Source organism: Monodon monoceros, unplaced genomic scaffold (assembly GCF_005190385.1).
Source record: "Monodon monoceros isolate NGI ecotype Baffin Bay Population unplaced genomic scaffold, NGI_Narwhal_1 Super_Scaffold_18, whole genome shotgun sequence".
NCBI classification, from domain to species: domain Eukaryota; kingdom Metazoa; phylum Chordata; class Mammalia; order Artiodactyla; family Monodontidae; genus Monodon; species Monodon monoceros.
Genome location: NW_021703774.1, coordinates 32,554,468 through 32,574,358, shown reverse-complemented (window position 1 = coordinate 32,574,358; position 19,891 = coordinate 32,554,468). Strand labels below are relative to the sequence as shown.

Sequence of the window (19,891 nt, the reverse complement as noted above, 5' to 3'; positions counted from 1 at the left end):
AAATAATAAAAATATAGAATCAGAAATAAATTACATTGAAAACAGGAAATCAACAAAACCAAAAGCTGGTTCTTTGAAAAAAATCAGTAAAAGTGATAAGCTTCTAGCTAGGCTAACTAAGAAAAGAAGGGAGTAGACACAAATTACTAATATCAGAAATGAAAGAGGGGACATGACTACAGATCACATAGACATTAAAAGGATAATAAAGGAATATTATGAACAACTCTGTGCCCACAAATCTGATAACCTTGATGAAATGGACCGATTCCTTGAAATACACACTTTGCCAAAACTCACACAAGAAGAAACAGATAATCTGATAGGTCTGTGTCTATTAAAGAAATTGAATCAATAATTAATAACCTTTCAAAATAGCAAGCACCATGCTCATACTGGTTCACTGGTGAATTCTGCTAAACATTTAAGGAAGAAATTATATCATTTTTCTACAGTCTTTTCCAGGAGACAGAAGCAGAGGGACTGCTTCCCAACTTATTCTACCAGGGCATTTCCCTAATACCAAAACCAGACAAAGACATTACAAGAAAAGAAGACAACGGATCAATATTTCTCATGAACATAGATGCAAAAATTGTCAACAAAATATTAGCACCAACAATGTCTATAAAAAATTAATTAATTGGGGCTTCCCTGGTGGCGCAGTGGTTGAGAGTCCGCCTGCCGATGCAGGGGATGCGGGTTCGTGCCCCGGTCCGGGAAGATCCCACATGCCGCGGAGCGGCTGGGCCCGTGAGCCATGGCCACTGAGCCTGTGCGTCCAGAGCCTGTGCTCCACAACGGGAGAGGCCACAACAGTGAGAGGCCCGCGTACCACAAAAAAAAAAAATAATAATAATAATTAATTAATTATAGAATTATACCATGATTTAGTGGGATTTATCCCACATATTCAAGGCTGGTTCAACATCTGAAAATCAATTAATGTGAAATCATCCCTCAGTATCCATGGGGTACTGGTCCTAGGACTTGCCACGGGCACAAAAACCCTCGGTTGCACAAGTCCCATAATCGATCCTCTGTATCCACGGGTTCTGTATCTGTGTATTCAATCAACTGCAAGTTAGTTTGTGGATATGGACAAATTGATTCTAAAGTTTATATGGAGAGGCAAAAGACCCAGAACAGCCAACACAATACTAAAGGAAAAGAACCAAGTCAGAGGATTGACACTACCTGACCTCAAGACTTACTATAAATGTACACTAATCAGGACAGTGCGATATTAGTGAAAGAACAGATAAATAGACCCACATGAATATTGTCAACTGATCTCCAAAAAGGAGCAAAGGCAATACAATGGAGAAAAGGTAGTCTTTTCAACAAATGGTACTGGAACAGCTGGACATCCACATGCAAAAAAATGAATTTAGACTCAGACCTTATACCTTCACAAAAGTTAACTCAAAATGGATCACAGAACTAAATGTAAAATTATAAAATTCCTGGAATATAACATTTTCCTAGGAGAAAATTTAGATGACCTTGGATATGGTGATGACTTTTAGATACAACACCAAAGCCATGATCCATGAAAAAAAGAAAAGAACTCTTAAAACTCAACCTGATTAAAAAATGGGCAAGGGATTTCCCTGGTGGTCCAGTGGGTAAGACTCTGCGCTCCCAATGCAGAGGCCCACGTTTGATCCCTCGTCAGGGAACTAGATCCCACACTCATGTCGCTACTAAGAAGCCCGCATGCCGCAACTAAAAAAAGATCCCGCATGCCACAACTAAGAAGTCCACGTGCCGGTGCCGCAAAAAGAAGATCCCGTGTGCCGCAACTAAGACATGGTGCAGCCAAAATAAATAATAAAATAAAATAATAAATAAAAAATAAATATTTTAAAAAATGGGCAAAAGATCTGAACAGACACCTCACCAAAGAAGATATACAGATGGCAGATAAGCATATGAAAAGATGCACTACATCATATGTCATCAGGGAAATGCAAATTAAAACAATAAGAGATACCACTACACACCAGAAAATTGACAACACCAAATGCTGATGAAGATATGAAGCAACAGGAACTCTCATCTATTGCTGGTGGGAATGCAAAATGGTACAGTCATTTTTTTTTTAATATTTATTATTTATTTATTTAGGCTGTGCCAGATCTTCGTTGCGGCATGTGGACTTCTTAGTTGCAGCATGCATGTGGAATCTAGTTCCCCGACCAGGGATTGAACCCAGGCCCCCTACAATGGGAGAGTGAGGTCTTACCCACTGGACAACCAGGGAAGTCCCAGTGCAGTCCTAGTCACTTTGGAAGACAGTTTGGTGGTTTCTTACAAAACTAAACATATTCTTAGGGTACAGACCAGTAATCATGCTCCTTGGTATTTATCCAAAGGAACTGAGAACTTATGTTCACACAAAAACCTCCACACAGATGTTTATAGAAGATTCATTGACAATTGCCAAAACTTGGAAGCAACCAAGACGTCCTTTAGTAGGTAAGTTGATAAATAAACATTGTCTGATACATCCAAACAATGGAATACTATTTAGCGCTAAAATGAAATGAGCTATCAAGCCATGAAAAGACATGAAGGGAACCTGAACACATATTACTAGGTAAAAGAAGCCAACATGAAGAGACTACTCACTGTATGATTCCAACTTTATGACATTCTGGAAAAGGCAAAACAGTGGAGACAGTGCAAAGATCAGTGTTTGCCAGGGGTTGGGGGAAGGGCAGGATGAATGGAGCACAGAGGATTTTTAAAGCAATGAAGCTATTCTGATACTATAATCATGGATACATGACATTATATATTTGTCAAAATCCGTAGAATACACAACACAGGAGTGAACCCTAAGGTAAACTATGGACTTTCAGTGATAATGATGTGTCATTGTATGTTTACCAATTTTAACAAAAGTACCACTCTGGTGGGGATGTTGATAATGGAGGAGGCTATGCCTGTGTGGGGGCAGGGGGGTATGTGGGAAATTCCTGTACCTTTCGTTCAATATTGCTGTGAACCTAAAAAAATTTTAATACATTTTTTAAAAAGTGTATTAAAATTAATAAAGATATTCACTTCTGACTTAAAAAGAAACTGGGTTCTGGCCTGGCATGAGGTGGACTTCAGATTCCATTTACAGAGCACTGAGGGTGGAGATATTGGGGAATAAAATTTTCTTCTTCCTCCTATAAAGATTTATTGCCAAACAGAACAGTTGTTCTCTTTTTGGAAGCACCCATAGCTTGAACTCTGACTTCTATAACAAGTTATCTAACTTCCCTTAAAAAAAAAAAAAAAAGGCCCTGTTGGACTAGGGGGTAGAGAGGGTAAACAGGGAAAAAACTGCATTGAAAATCCCATCAGGTTTTTGTCTAATGTTCTTAAAGGGCTTGAACTTGAACTTCATCAAGAATATTAGCATCCAGCCCACAAAAGATGATCAAAATAATTAGAATTGGAAAGTCAGAGAACTGAGAAGAAACCAACCTGTTCTTTTCATATGGTTTTTCTTTGTTGCTTTTTCCTTTATGCAATGTTTTCCTGTTTTTGAAGAGGAGCAACTGTGGATTTTCTTTATCAAAGTGATTTTGAATGGCTGGGTTTGGTTTTAGAAATAGTTTTGTAAGTCTTTTCAGTTTGAAATGATACTTCCTTCCCTAACCCCTTCCAACACAAATGGGGTTTGAACATTCTCTGCTGTTAAGGAGTGGAATTAGTTAGGACCCTTGTAATCAACAAAAATGTTTTGGGATAGCACAAGTAAAAGGGTTGTCTTTGGGACTTTACTGGTGGCCCAGTGGTTAAGACTCCGTGCTTCCAATGCAGGGGACGCGGGTTTGATCCCTGGTAGGGGAACTAAGATCCCACATGCCACGTGGCCAAAAAAAAAGGTTGTCTTCTATAAAGGTCCAAGGCTATTTAACAGAATGAGAGGAATTTAATGCAACATGTTCTGGAAACAAGTTGGATGCAGAGAGCATTATCTTTGACTTGTTTCTGAACCTCTTTTTTATTATTCAATCTGCAGCCAACTACCATGGTTTAGGAGCCAATGGCCCTGTAATACACGTCTATTCTCGTCAATAGATGTATCAGACTACGGAGGCCAATTAGTTCCTACTTCAAATTCTTAGGAAAGGAGTCTAATTGGGTTCAGTGTGGATCAGGGCATATAGAGCAATCAACTGTGGCAGGGGGACAGGGTGCACCACGTGCATGGGGTGCTCTTTCTGCAAACTTGTGGTTGACGAGTAGAGGCAAACTGGACTAGCTGTGTAATTTGTGGGGCCCTGTGCAAAATGAAAATGCAGGGCTCCCTTGTTCAAAAATTAAGACTTTCAAGATGGCAACAGCAGGACATTAAACCAAGTGTGGGGCCCTTCTAAGTGTGGGGTCCTATGTGACTGCACAAGTATCATGCCCTGAAGCTGCTCCACGCTCTGGTCCTGGAGGAAGAGCCTCCAAAAGGAGTTTCTAGACTCCATATGTTGGAAATAGAACCAGTGTTTCCTGTGTTTTGGAGATCGTAACTTTAGATTGACTTATGTTTTCCACCATTTTTCTAGTTCCTTATCGCCTCTTCAGATCCAGTAACTTTATGTGGAATTGCTTGAATGTAAGTTAGTTGTATTTTTAAAAGTCTTTCGTCCTTTCCTTTTATTGTTAGGCAATGATCTTCTGGAAGGTTCTGCAAAATTTGATTCGGGTTAACCACCTTCATGAGAAGAGTTGTAGGAGAAGATAATGTCCTTTTTCTTTCCTTTTTCTTCTTTTTTTGGCTGTGCTGCCCAGCATGCGGGATCTTAGTTCCCCGACCAGGGATCAAACCCGTGCCCCCTGCAGTAGAAGCGTGAGTCTTAACCACTGGACGGCCAGGGAAGTCCCTGTCCTTTTTCTTTTTAACTTTTTATCTTGAATTAATTTTAGACTTACAGAAAAGTTGCAAAGATGGGCTTAAGAGTTTCCATATATCTCTCCTCCATCTTCCCCTAATGTTACCATCTTACATAACTATAGTACAATTATCAGAACCCAAAAAATTAACATTGGTGCAATACTACTAACTAAAGGCCTTTTTTGAATTTTACCAGTTTTTCTACTAATGGCTTTTTCTTTTTCTAGGATCCTGTCCAGGATCCCACATTGCATTTAGTTATTTCTCCTTAGCCTTGTGCAGTCTGTAAAAGCCCCTTAGTCTTTCCTTGTCTTTCATGACTGACTTTTTTGAAGAGTACTGGTCAGTTATTTTGTCAAATGTCCCTCAGTTTGAGTTTGTCTGATGTTTTAGAATAGCTAGACTGAATATTACAGGTATGATGTGTGTCCTCAGTGAATTCTATCACAGGTTCATGATGTTATGTATCTTATTACTGGTGATATTGACATTTATCACTTAAGGTGGTTTACACTAGGTTTCTCCCTGTAAAATTACTATCTTTTCCTTTATAGTTAATAAATATCTTGTGGGAGATATTTTGAGACTATGCAAATTCTGTTTCTTCTCAAACTTCTGCCCACTAATTTTAGCACTCATTAAAGGAACTTGTCTGCAACAATTACTAGTGTTTACCTAATGGTGATATTTTCTATAGTTCTTTTTGTCTTTAGGCTTATAGTATCCCATCAAGATGCTGTTTCCCAGAATTCATCTTAGCTCTTTTCCTCCCATCCTTTTTAGTGTAGTTATGTTATTGCTTTAGAATAGGTTCATTTGTTAGCATTTTTATTCCATTTGGGTTCTCTCCACATCCTAGCTGGTTTTAGTTGTTTGTTTATTTTGGGGGTATGTGATACACCACTATGGTTCTAAGGGTCAAAGCAATACAAAAATATACACTATCCAAGATGGCGTACCAGGAGGATGCAGAATTCATGTCTCTTCACAACTAGGGCACCTACCAGGCACCGGTGGGGGACCACGGACACCTCAGGGGACAGGAGGAACCCCCAGCCATCAGGTAGGACGTGGGGCGTGGGGGGAGTGAAGGGGGAGGAGAAGTGGAGGCAGGACGGGACTGGCGCCCCCTGAGGGGCAGCTGGGGGAGGGCAAGGGATCCCACGCCCTAAGGGGAAAATTGGGGAACAACTGGGAGGGCAGAGGATCAACAGGGAGCATGGCCAGGTTTCCCCTGCCCACTTGGGCCCCCAGGAACCTCTGCTGAGATCCCAGGCCTGATCCTCTGCCCACCAAGGCCCCCTCCAGATGCACGGCTCCTGAGGGAGTGGGAGGGGGAGAAGGGGGAGCAAAAGTAAAGGCCGGACCTCCAGGACCAGCACCCCTGAGGGGTGGTTGGGGATGAGGAGGTGTTCTGACACCAAGTGGGTTCCCCACCCCACGGTTAGGGGTCCAGCGGCGACGGGGGAGACCCTGGGGGAGACGGTGGGGGAGAGGCACGAAGGAATGGAAGGGAACGCGGACAGCGCTTTCCCTGTCCGCTTAGGCACTGGGGAGCCTGTTGGGCTCCCAGGCCTATTCCCCTGCCCTCAGAGTCTCCCTCTTGCCGCTCAGAACCTAAGCCCCGCCCCTACACCCGCACCCAGGGCCCTACCTCTACACTTGGAAACCCCCAACGCACTGGGCCTAAACCCCACTGACACATGCTCACTCAAGGCCCTACCTCTAAACTCCAGAACTCCTCACTCCAGACGCCCTGCTTTTGACGGGCTGCCTCTCCCCTTCCGCCGCAGATACTAAGCAGAAGCACCGCCCCACGCTTGAAGGTCGTCCGGCCTAGGCCCCGCCCCATGCTCAAACATCACCCCCCCACACACCTAGGTACTGCCCCACCATAAACCCCACCCCTGCCTAAATTCCACCCCCGCCTAAACTCCGCCCCCATAGACAAGGCTTTTCTTTTTTTTTTCCTTTTAGATTGGGGTTCTGTTTTACCTTGTTGATTCATTGATGTTGATTCTTTTATATTTTTATTTTTCCTAATAAATATTTATTTTTCTAATTTTATTTTATTCTTTATACTTTGTTATTGTTCTCTCCTTTTGGCTTGTTCCACCACCCCCCTTCTTTTCTTTTTCTTTTTCTGTTGTGGTTTTATTTTACCGTGTTGCAGTTGTTTCAATTATAGTTTTATTTTTCCTAATATATACTTTATCTTTCTAATTTAATTTTGTTTTTTATTCTTTGAGATTGTACTGCTCCTTTTCTTCTTTCTTTTTTTTTTTCTTTTTTTTTTTTACTACGCTACAAAGCTTGTGGGATCTTGGTTCCCAGGCCAGAAGGTCAGCCCCGAGCTCCTGTGGTGGGAGCTCTGAGTCTTCCCAGAGGTCCTCATCTCAGCACCAAGACCTAGCTCTATCCAACTGCCTGCAAACTCCAGTGCTGGACGCCTCAAGCCAAACAACCAGTAAGATAGGAATACAGCACCACCCAACAAAAAAAAAAAAAAAAAAGAAAGAAACGTCAAAAAAAATATTTTACAGATGAAGAAGCAAGGTAAAAACCTACAAGACTAAATAAATGAAGAGGAAATAGGCAACCTAGCTGAACAAGAATTCAGAGTAATCATAGTAAAGATGATCCAAGCTCTAGGAAAAAGAATGGAGAAAATACAAGAAACATTTAACAAGGATCTAGAAGAACTAAAGAGCAAACAACCAGTGATGAACAACACAATTACTGAAATTAAAAATACTCTAGAAGGAATCAATAACAGAATAACTGAGGCAGAAGAATGGATAAGTGACCTGGGAGATAAAATGGTGGAAATCACTGCCAGGGAGCAGAATAAAGAAAAAAGAATGAAAAGAATTGAGGACAGTCTCAGAGACCTCTGGGACAACATTAAAGACACCAACATTTGAACTATAGTGGTTCAGAAGAAGAAGAGAAAAAGAAAGGGTCTGAGAAAATATTTGAAGACATTATAGTCAAAAACTTCCCTAACATGGGAAAGGAAATAGTCAATCAAGTCCAGGAAGCATAGAGAGTACCATACAGGATAAATCCAAGAAGAAGTATGCCAAGACACATATTAATCAAACTATCAAAAATGAAATACAAAAAAAATATTAAAGGCAGCAAGGGTAAAGCAACAAATAACATACAAGGGAATCCCCATAAGGTTAACAGCTGATTTTTCAGCAGAAACTCTGCAAGTCAGAAGGGAGTGGCAGGACATATTTAAAGTGATGAAAGGGAAAAACCTACAACCAAGATTACTCTACCCAGCAAGGATCTCATTCAGATTCAATGGAGAAATTAAAACCTTTACAGATAAGCAAAAGGTAAGAGAATTCAGCACCACAAAACCACCTCTACAACAAACGCTAAAGGAACTTCTCTGGGCAGGAAACACGAGAGAAGGAAAAGACCTACAAAAACAAACCGAAAACAATTAAGAAAATGGTAATAGGAACATACATATCGATAATTACATTAAATGTAAATGGATTAAATGCTCCAACCAAAAGACATAGACAGGTTGAATGGATACAGAAACAAGGCCCATACATATGCTGTCTACAAGAGACCAACTTCAGACCTAGGGACACATACAGACTGAAAGTGAGGGGATGGAAAAAGATATTCCATGCAAATGGAAATCAAAAGAAAGCTGGAGTAGCAATTCTCATATCAGACAAAAAAGGCTTTAAAATAAAGACTATTACAAGAGACAAAGAAGGACACTACAAAATGATCAAGGGATCAATCCAAGAAGAAGATATAACAATTGTAAATCTTTATGCAGCCAACATAGGAACACCTCAATACATAAGGCAAATGCTAACAGCCATAAAAGGGGAAATCGACAGTAACACAATAATAGTGGGGGACTTTAACACTCCACTTTCACCAATGGACAGATCATCCAAAATGAAAATAAATAAAACACAAGCTTTAAATGACACATTAAACAAGATGGACTTAATTGATATTTATAGGACATTCCATCCAAAAACAACAGAATACACTTTCTTCTCAAGTGCTCATGGAACATTCTACAGGATAGACCATATCTTGGGTCACAAATCAAGCCTTGGTAAATTTAAGAAAATTGAAATCATATCAAGTATCTTTTCCGACCACAACACTATGAGACTAGATATCAATTACAGTAAAAAAAATGTAAAAAATACAAACACATGGAGGCTAAACAATACGCTACTAAATAACCAATAGATCACTGAAGAAATCAAAGAGGAAATCAAAAAATACCTAGAAACAAATGACAATGAAAACACGACAACCCAAAACCTATGGGATGCAGCAAAAGCAGGTCTAAGAGGGAAGTTTACAGCAATACAATCCTACTTCAAGAAACAAGAAAAATCTCAAATAAACAACCTAACCTTACACCTAAAGCAATTAGAGAAAGAAGAACCAAAAAAACCCAAAGTTAGCAGAAGAAAGGAAATCATAAAGATTAGATCAGAAATAAATGAAAAAGAAATGAAGGAAACAATAGCAAAAATCAATAAAACTAAAAGCTGGTTCTTTGAGAAGATAATTTAAATTGATAAACCATTAGCCAGACTCATCAAGAAAAAAAGGGAGAAGACTCAAATCAATAGAATTAGAAATAAAAAAGAAGCAACAACTGACACTGCAGAAATACAAAGGATCATGAGAGATTACTACAAGCAACTATATGCCAATAAAATGGACAACCTGGAAGAAATGGACAAATTCTTAGAAGAGCACAATCTTCCGAGACTGAACCAGGAAGAAACAGAAAATATAAACAGACCAATCACAAGCACTGAAATTGAGACTGTGATTAAAAATCTTCCAGCAAGCAAAAGTCCAGGACCAGATGTCCTCACAGGCGAATTCTATCAAACATTTAGAGAAGAGCTAACACCTATCCTTCCAAAATATAGCAGAGGAAGGAACACTCCCAAACTCATTTTGCAAGGCCACCATCACCCTGATACCAAAACAAGACAAAGGTGTCACCAAAAAAGAAAACTACAGGCCAACATTTCTGATGAACATAGATGCAAAAATCCTCAACAAAATACGAGCAAACAGAAACCAACAGCACCTTAAAAGGATCATACACCACGATCAAGTGGGGTTTATCCCAGGAATGCAAGGATTTTTCAATATGTGCAAATCAATCAATGTGATACACCATATTAACAAACTGAAGGAGAAAAACCGTATGATCATCTCAGTAGATGCAGAAAAAGCTTTTGACAAAATTCAACTCCCATTTATAAAAAACCTCTCCAGAAATCAGGCATAGAGGGAACCTACCTCAACATAATGAAGGCCATACATGACAAACCCACAGCCAACATCATTCTCAATGATGAAAAACTGAAAGCATTTCCTCTAAGATCAGGACGAAGATAAGGTTGTCCACTCTCACCACTATATTATTCAACATAGTTTTGGAAGTTTTAGCCACAAAAATCAGAGAAGAAAAAGAAATAAAAGGAATCCAAATCGGAAAAGAAGAAGTAAAACTGCCACAGTTTGCAGATAACATGATACTATACATAGAGAATCCTAAAGATGCTACCAGAAAACTACTAGAGCTAATCAGTGAATTTGGTAGAGTAGCAGGATACAAAATTAACGCACAGAAATCTCTTACATTCCTATACACTAATGATGAAAAATCTGAAAGAGAAATTAAGGAAACACTCTCATTTACCACTGCAACAAAAAGAATAAAATACCTAGAAATAAACCTACCTAAGGAGACAAAAGACCTGTATGCAGAAAACTATAAGACACTGATGAAAGAAATTAAAGATGATACAAACAGATGGAGAGATATACCATATTCTTGGATTGGAAGAATCAACATTGTGAAAATGACTCTACTACCCAAAGCAATCTACAGATTCAATGCAAACCCTATCAAACTACCACTGGCATTTTTCATAGAATTAGAACAAAAAATTTCACAATTTGTATGGAAACACAAAAGACCCCGAATAGCCAAAGCAATATTGAGAAAGAAAAATGGAGCTGGAGGAATCAGGCTTCCTGACTTCAGACTATACTACAAAGCTACAGTAATCAAGACAGTATGGTACTGGCACAAAAACAGAAAGATAGATCAATGGAACAGGATAGAAAGCCCAGAGATAAATCCACGCACATATGGTCACCTTATCTTTGATAAAGGAGGCAAGAATACACCGTGGAGAAAAGACAGCCTCTTCAATAAGTGGTGCTGGGAAAACTGGACAGCTACATGTAAAAGAATGAAATTAGAACACTTCCTACCACCATACACAAAAATAAACTCAACATGGATTAAAGACCTAAATGTAAGGCCAGACACTATAAAACTCTTAGAGGAAAACGTAGGCAGAACACTCTATGACATAAATCACAGCAAGATCCTTTTTTGACCCACCTCCTAGAGAAATGGAAAGAAAAACAAAAATGAACAAATGGGATCTAATAAAACTTCAAAGCTTTTGCATAGCAAAGGAAACCATAAAAAAGACAAAAAGAGAACCCTCAGAATGGGAGAAAATATTTGCAAATGAAGCAACTGACAAAGGATTAATCTCCAAAATATACAAGCAGTTCATGCAGCTCAATATCAAAAAAACAAACAACCCAATCCAAAAATGGGCAGAAGACCTAAATAGACATTTCTCCAAAGAACATATACAGATTGCCAACAAACACATGACAAGATGCTCAACATCACTAATCATTAGAGAAATACAAATCAAAACTACAATGAGGTATCACCTCACACCAGTCAGAATGGCCATCATCAAAAAATCTATAAGCAATAAATGCTGGAGAGGGTGTGGAGAAAAGGGAACCCTCTTGCACTGTTGGTGGGAATGTAAATTAATACAGCCACTATGGAGAACAGTATGGAGGTTCCTTAAAAAACTACAAATAGAACTACCATATGACCCAGCAATCCCACTGCTGGGCATATACCCTGAGAAAACCGTAATTCAAAAAGAGTCATGTACCAAAATGTTCACTGCAGCACTATTTACAGTAGCCAGGACATGGAGGCAACCTAAGTGTCCATCAACAGATGAATGGATAAAGAAGATGTTGCACATTTATACAATGGAATGTTATTCAGCCATAAAAAGAAAGGAAACTGAGTTATTTGTAGTGAGGTGGACAGACCTAGAGTCTGTCATACAGAGTGAAGTAAGTCAGACAGAGAAAAACAAATACCGTATGCTAAACATATTTATTGAATCTAAAAAGAAAAGGTTCTCATGAACCTAGGGGCAGGACAGGAATAAAGACACAGACGTATAGAATGGACTTGTGGACACATGGTGGGGGAAGGGTAAACTGGGACAAAGTGAGAGAGTGGCATGGACATATATACACTACCAAATGTAAAATAGATAGCTAGTGGGAAGCAGCTGTATAGCATAGGGAAATCAGCTTGGTGCTTTGCGAGCACCTAGAGGGGTGGGATAAGGAGGGTGGGAGGGGGACGCAAGAGGAAGGGGATATGGGGATATACGTATGCATATAGCTGATTCACTTTGTTATACAGCTGAAACTAACACAACATTGTAAAGCAATTATACTCCAATAAAGATGTTAAAAAATATATACAGTATCACTACCTCCTCATCCCTGTTACCCCATTCTCGTTTACCCCCCCTTTTTTCCATTCTTTTCACACCTGTTCCCTATAGGTAACTAGTCTCCTTAGTTTCTGATTTATCTTTTCTGTATTTCTTTTGCACATATGGGCAAAAGCAGTATGTTTTCTTATATTCCTTTCTTTCTTAGGCCAGCTTTGTATAGATAAATCTTTTGTGGTTTGCATTTTTCTTTTAGCAGTATGTCTTGGCAACCACTTTATATCATTTCACAGAGTTCTTCCTCATTTTTTAAAATAGCTGCTGAGTATGCCATTGTATTATATACCATAAATGTATGAACACTTAGGTTGTTTCCAATATTTTGCAGTTACAAACAGTACTGCAATGAATAACCTGTGCATGTGTATTTTTCCATTGTTAAAGGTGTATATTCAAGTGAATAGCACAGATCTTTCTTCCCCTCCAATCCTTCTTTCCTCCAGGGAACCAAGAGCTGTGCTGATGTTACTGCCCATATAATGTTTTCTTTCTTAGCTCTACGTTTGAAGTCTGTAATCTCTGACAATAAGCACAGACTGTGGTCAAGGGTACACTTTCTGAGAAAGACTTCACTCCCTGTCTCAGCCAATAATTTGGGTGGCACCCTCAGCCTTGTACTACAGTAGTGGTTTTCAACCTTGTCTGAACATTAGAATCACCTAGGAGCTTTTAAAATACCATGCCTAGGAATGCTCTAGGTAGATTCTGCAATTAATGCAGGATCTCTGGGTGTGGGACCCAGGCACCTATATTATTTTGAAGTGCCCCAGAAAGTCCAACGTGTGGCTAAAGTTGAGAACCACTGGTTATATCCTTGAAATGTTACAATAATCTCCTGGCCCTCACCATACTGCCTGTGATTTGAGCCAGCTGCAGGAGTGTATCCTAGCTGATTAGGAGGTGCTCCCTTCAGAGAATTCCTCATTTTTACCTGGAGAAGAGGTAAATACCTGCTGGCCTAATTTCAGGAGGATCTGTAAAAGTCTTTAATGAAACAGAAGTTCAGCCTAGCTAAAAAAAGTTCTTTCTCACATAGAATCTGAATGACAGGTACAAGTTGCTTCAGGGCGAGAAGGAAGAATATTAAATTTCCCTTTCTCCCCTTCAACACACAAATATGGGTACCTTCCTTTGTAGTTGGTAGTATTAATAAGACTTTGTAGGGAATTCCCTGGTGGTCCAGTGGTTGGGACTTCACACTTCCACTGCAGGGTGCATGGGTTCGATCCCTGGATGGGGAACTAGGATCCTGCATGTCGCAGCCAAAAAAAAAGACTTTGTAAAGCAAAAGTCGACCAATAACACTGTTTATCATCAAATCAAAGATGCCACAAGTTATAAGACACATGATGATCTTATCTTAGTGATTCTTAGCACTAACAAACCCACTGCTAAATATGAGATATAACCAAATGTAAGATATATCCCTATTTCAGAGATTTTTAAATGTGGAAAAGTGTACATATTAGAATTGATGAAATACAGTAGATCTTTAGCCTAGACAACTTCTTTGAACTCCATGCTTGTAGGATCACTTCAATTTCTCACAGGCTCCTTAAACTCAACTTGTCCCAGTGGGGTACTCTTCATCTACATTGCCAAAGCTATTCCTTTTCCTGCATTCTCTACTTGGGCAAATGGAACCACCAAACTAGAAACATGGGAGTCACACCAGCCTCCTGACCTTCTACTTTCCACATGCAAAAGGTCTTTCCCATTCAGTCAGTTCTGTCTGGTACCTCTCTTGAATGCATTACCTAGGTCTTCCTCATCTCTACAAGATTACTGTAGTAATCTCCTAACTGCTTTCCACCCCTCTAATCAAGCCCCGCTCCACACTGTCCTTGTTTTCTTTCTTTAAGCATCAATCTGATCATATTATTCCTTGCTTAAAAATCAAACAAGGGCTTCCCTGGTGGCGCAGTGGTTGAGAGTCCGCCTGCCGATGCAGGGGACACGGGTTCGTGCCCCGGTCCGGGAAGATCCCACATGACGCAGAGTGGCTGGGCCCGTGAGCCATGGCCGCTGAGCCTGTGCATCCGGAGCCTGTGCTCCGCAATGGGAGAGGCCACAACAGTGAGAGGCCCGCGTACCGCAAAAAAAAAAAAAAAATCAAACAAGATGAATACTCCATCCAAAAAATAGACAGAGGATATGAACCGGTCACCTCACAGAAGAGAAAAATACACACTTATACATGTGAAAAGCTGATCATCCTTATTAGGAAATAAATGTAACAATGACATTTTTTCACCCACCCAGTTGGCAGCGTTTGAGAGAACTGATAATAATGAATGATTACAAAGGTGTGCAGAAATACTCCTACATACCATTGTTGGTAGTACAATATTTGAGATGCATTTTGGCCACGTTTTGGATATGTGAAGGAATGCAAACTGCCTGTTAAAAACCAAAATTCAACCAAGTAAGTATGAAGATCTAATTGGCATTATTAAACTAGATGGGCAGCATCCCATCTAGTAAACAGAAGAGCGCTCTGAGGGATGTACAAAATGGAAGCTTTTTATAGGAAGAAGGGTAGGGTAAGGGAGTTATTAGCAAAAGAAAAGAAAGGATTATTTTTAGGTCAAGAGACCTTCTTTCTGGGAGGAAGGGAATGGCAAGGGTTTTATCATGCAGATTGCTCCTTCTGGGGGGTGTTGGGTGGTAAGCAGAGGTGGAGAGGGCCCAGGAGACATTACCTCCTTGGTGCTGAAAATACCAGACTAGCCAATAAAGATTACATTTCTGGTGAAGGTTTGAAACTGCATTTAGATCAGGTGTTAGATCTAGATCTGGTATCACGGGCTTTAGCACAAGTGACGCCGTTTTGTGCCTGTGGTTTTCTCTTTAACATGTCTAATTTCTCTGAGCCTCAATTACTGCACTTGGTCAAATGGGGCCAGTAGCTACCCTAATGTTCTCAAGGAAGTGAGATAATTTTTTTCTTTTTTTTATAAATTTATTTATTTATCTTTGGCTGCATTGGGTCTTTGTTGCTGCGCGTGGGCTTTCTCTAGTTGCAGCGAGCAGGGGCTACTCTTCCTTGAAGTGCGCGGGCTTCTCATTGCGGTGGCTTCTCTTGTTGCAGAGCACGGGCTCTAGGTGCGTGGGCTTCAGTAGTTGTGGCACGCAGGCTCAGTAGTTGTGGCATGCAGGCTCAGCAGCTCTGCGGCACGTGGGATCTTCCCGGACCAGGGCTTGAACCCGTGTCCCCTGCATTGGCAGGCAGACTGTTAACCACTGTACCACCAGGGAAGTCTGGAAGTGAGATAATTTAGGGGAAAGTAGTAATAGCTAACATTTACTGGGCACTTGCTGTTCTAAGTATTTCATATGTGTTTACTCATTTAACCTTCACAATAACCCTGTAAGCACTACCCCCATTTTACATATAAGAAAACTGAGACACAGAGGATAAAATACTGCCCAAGGGGTGAAGTTAGTACTAAGAAAGGAGCTGGGATTACTGGCTACATAAGAGGCCACATAATCTACATAAGAGGATCTAGCTCCAGTCCTATGTTTTTTGCAGCCAACCTACGCCCATCTTTCCTTTTTGTCATAGCCCACAGCGTCCATAGTCAAAACCTGTTTATACAGAATTTGCCCATTCGCTAGTTACATCAACTGGCCTCTAGTAGCTTTGGGTATCTCATCACAGTTCTGTCTGATTGAGTTCCAGGGAACTCAGCCACCTCCCATTCCAATTCACTTCCAGGGTCCTGGTCAACGCTGGGTACACGGTAAATCCTTAGATAAATTCTATCGGACGTTTCTGTGGGATCGATGGCATACCTTTACAAATGTGAAATAATTCTCACAAGACTGAGACAGATACACGATAACTAGGCTACATACAGGGCGAGTACCGCCTTGTCGCGTACAGCTGCGCTCCACACTCGAGCTCTGGGGCCAACCGTTCCTGCTGTGCTACTTCGGGCGCTCGGCCGGAACCCTTCCGGCGGCCTCTGAGACAGCCCGCCGGGACAACGCCGCTGAACGCACAACACGGGAAGGATTAGTAGTCTAACTATGTGCCTAAACTCTCTCGCTCACTTACATGATCCGAGAGAAAACAGCCCCAAATTCTTGCACTTTAAAAAAAAAACCTGAGTGACGATAGCATTTTTATCCATTAAAAAATATCACAGTCAAGTGATTCCGAGAGAGTTTTTTATTCTTTTTGGTTAGGCATATATATGGACAGCCCACTTGAAAGAACAAGGAAGGCGAGGGAAGAAAGCGGAAGCCGTGGGGTCTTCTAAACCAGAAAGTCTCCGGAGCTTGTGCCAGGCTCTTTGCGGCGTCTCCCAGTTAGACGCAGGTTTTGGAAGCGGTTGGGAGAGAAGGTGTCGTTGCTGGAGCTGAGACCAGACGGCCAGAGTCCTCAGGGATGAACCTCGAGTTACTGGGTGAGGAGGACTATGGCTGCTTCTTAGAGAACCTTTTGGTCCTGGAAAGGAGGGAACCCAGGCGGAGGGGACTCAGGCTGCCACATTAGGGACACAGTTCTAGATGCATCTTTTTGGGCGCCTTGATATGTAGCAGCAACAGGGAGAGGAAGCCTAGCTTCTGCCTGAGCGGAATGCATTGCTTTTCCCGAGGCTACTTTGCAGTTCAATTGTGAAGCGTTAGGGACAGATAGTTTGTGACTTAGTTTCGGTTACAAGGATCACAGGTGCTGAAGTAGCCCAGAGCAGGCAGGACCAGCGCTTACTGGGGGAAGGAATCTGAGGAAGTGAGGCTTGAGGTAAAGCTTTGAACACTTGTCAGGGTTTTGGGTGAAGCATGGGGTTTTGAAGAAACATGGGGTGCCTAAGGAGGGGAACGTGTTTATCTTCTAGTACAAGTCCTTCATTGAATAAATTAAAAAAGGCTCAGAGGGTACTGACTTGAAGGCACTGAGCAAGTAAATGGTATAGTTGGCATATAGGTGGCACTGGAATCCAGTTACCTTGACTTTCTATTTAAAGTCTTTATCAGGGACGGTGTGTAAAACACTGAGGGGTGAACTACAAGGCAGTTTCCTTTTGTCACCCTCTCTGATTCATTTCCTCCTTACCCTTTACCCAAGTTGTTTATAAACTGTCGTTTTCATTAGGTAATATTTAGCATCGTAGCCTAAGGATGTCTGAGGTTTTCAAGAACTAAGCGACTTGCTATTTTCAGTGGTTGTGTTTCTCTTGAAAAAAGTTAAATTCAGAAGATATACTGGCAGTCTTAAAGACTGTAAAGCTATTTAAGGAATGGTCTTTGCCTTTAAGAGGTTTTTGTTAAGTGCGGAGAATAAGGTGTTTATGTAAATAGCTATACTATATTGCAGAATATAGGTCACCCTTTTTTAAAAAATTTACTTTTTATACAGTAAGTTCTTGTTAGCTGTTTTATACATATTAGTGTATATATGGCCAGCCTTAAAGAGTCTTTACTAAGGGCTAAGAACATTTGGAAGAGGGAGTGAATATCTTTGGGGCAGGGGAAGAAAGGTAATCAAGAAAGAACAAAAACAACCAAAAAACCAAACCTGTGGAGGATTTGGAGTTTTGAGTGGATATTTAAGATTGGTAAAATATTGACAGACTGAAGTATGAACATATTGGAAGGAGTGTTTATTAGGAATACGTTTGAGCTAAGACATCAGTGAGATGAGTCCTAAAGGTATTTTCCGGCTTGGCCAGGTTGTGGGTACTGTGAATAAGGAGAAGGCCAAGAGATGGGATTGGTACCATCTACTCCTTGGAGGCTTTTGAATACCCAGCTGAAAAGCTGTGCTTTTTAAGGAAAGTAGGGCAGATCCGTTGAAGGGTTTTGACCTGGTAAGTAACTCAATCAGAGCTGTGATTTTTTTAAAAAAAGATTTATCTGACAACAGTGTGTAGTTGAGTCTGCCAATTTGGAGGGCTAGAGTAGATGAGGGATAAAGAAGGTCTGAACTAGAAAATGGAAAGAAAAGACATTGAGAAGGTAGAGTTGACAATTTGAAAATTGACTACATATCATGGTGGTAGTGGCACTGGTGGTGGTGCTGGTGGTGAGGAAGAGAGTGAAGTGAAAAATGATGGGGACTGTGATGGTGCTATTCATAAACATTTAAGGACATTTGGAAAAGACAGTTAGCATTGGGTATGTTGAGTGTGGGCCTGTGGTTCAGGAGATGGGTTTGGATTTATGAGAGAGATTTGTAACCTTCCTACAGGTGGGCTAGACAAAACCTTGTGAGGAGATGATAAGACCCAGGGAGAAAGTGGGAGGGGAAAAAAGAAAACTGCTGAGGACAGAATCTTGGACAATCATCTATATTTAGGGAATAAGAGGAGGAATAAATGATAATATATCAACTAACAGTTACATAGTACTAACTATGAGCTAGGCCTATTTTCAAGTGCTTTTCATATATTTATTCATGTAGAGGTAGAAGAGAATGCAGGTTGGTGTGGTGTCTTCCATAGAAGCAGTTGTAGAGCAGCTGAGGCTAAGAGCTGAGAAAGGGCTACTCTACTTAGTTCTTGGGCAACTTGGGGCTCCTTAGCAACTTGAACAGAAGCTGGGTTACAATGATTTTAGGAAGATGAGTGAGATGGACTGGAGGCAAAGGGTTGATGTTTATTTTTAAAAACTTAACTATGGAGGAAAGGTGATAGGCTCATACCTTGAAAGAAAGAGCAGATGGGAAAGATTTTTCTTGTATGATACAGAAGATTCATGTGGGTAGAACTTAGGAAGGAATATTTAGCATTGGAAGGTTAGACAATTTAAAAGAAGAATGGCTGGATTCAAAAGATATAAATCTCTATGGGAATGACTTGAGTTTTACAGCAGGAAAATTAATTATTACAGATATAAAGGAGAAAGGAACAGAAGTAATGTGATTGTGGGAGCATACCAAACCTTATCTGGCCAGATAAAGGAAAGGAATGATAATGTATTCTTAATGTGGACACTCAAATGCTTTTACCTCTGCAGCCACTTCTGAGCCCTTGCTGTGTATTAGGCAGTAGGCACTGGAGGTAAAAGTTAAATAAGAGTTTTTCAAACTTACTTTTACTAAAGCTCATCGTAAGAAGTGTATTTTCTATCACAGTCCATTATATATACATACACATATAACTGTTTCTGAAAATGATACTAATTGTTGTTATGCTCAGTGTCCTCTGATATCTTCTGCTCTATTAAAAAACTTTTATGGTATGGCTCACTGAATGATTTATCCATTGTGGTGGATTGGCTCCTAATGTTTGATAAACACTGAAATGAGATACAGCTTTTGCCCTGGATAAATACATAAAACTAGGAGGATAGGGGCATAAACAAATAACTATGAAATGGAACC

At 40.5% G+C, this 19,891-nt stretch overlaps 2 protein-coding genes across 3 annotated transcripts in view; one reads left to right on the top strand and one right to left on the bottom strand.

The window, feature by feature from the left end:
- LOC114898672 (protein kinase C zeta type-like) overlaps positions 1–16,521 on the bottom strand; it is a 28,793-nt gene extending 12,272 nt beyond the window's left edge. Inside the window, exon 1 of the mRNA XM_029228582.1 lies at positions 16,420–16,521. The gene's annotated coding sequence lies outside the window, so the exon portion shown is untranslated. The remainder of the gene's footprint in view (positions 1–16,419) is intronic.
- Positions 16,522–16,822: 301 nt separating this feature from the next.
- The window catches only part of RBBP5 (RB binding protein 5, histone lysine methyltransferase complex subunit), a 34,622-nt gene continuing 31,553 nt past the window's right edge, over positions 16,823–19,891 (top strand). For both annotated transcript variants that reach the window (XM_029228720.1, XM_029228721.1), the window contains exon 1: positions 16,823–16,973. In XM_029228720.1, the coding sequence (XP_029084553.1) occupies positions 16,955–16,973 (19 nt within the window). In that variant the 5' untranslated portion in view covers positions 16,823–16,954. The remainder of the gene's footprint in view (positions 16,974–19,891) is intronic.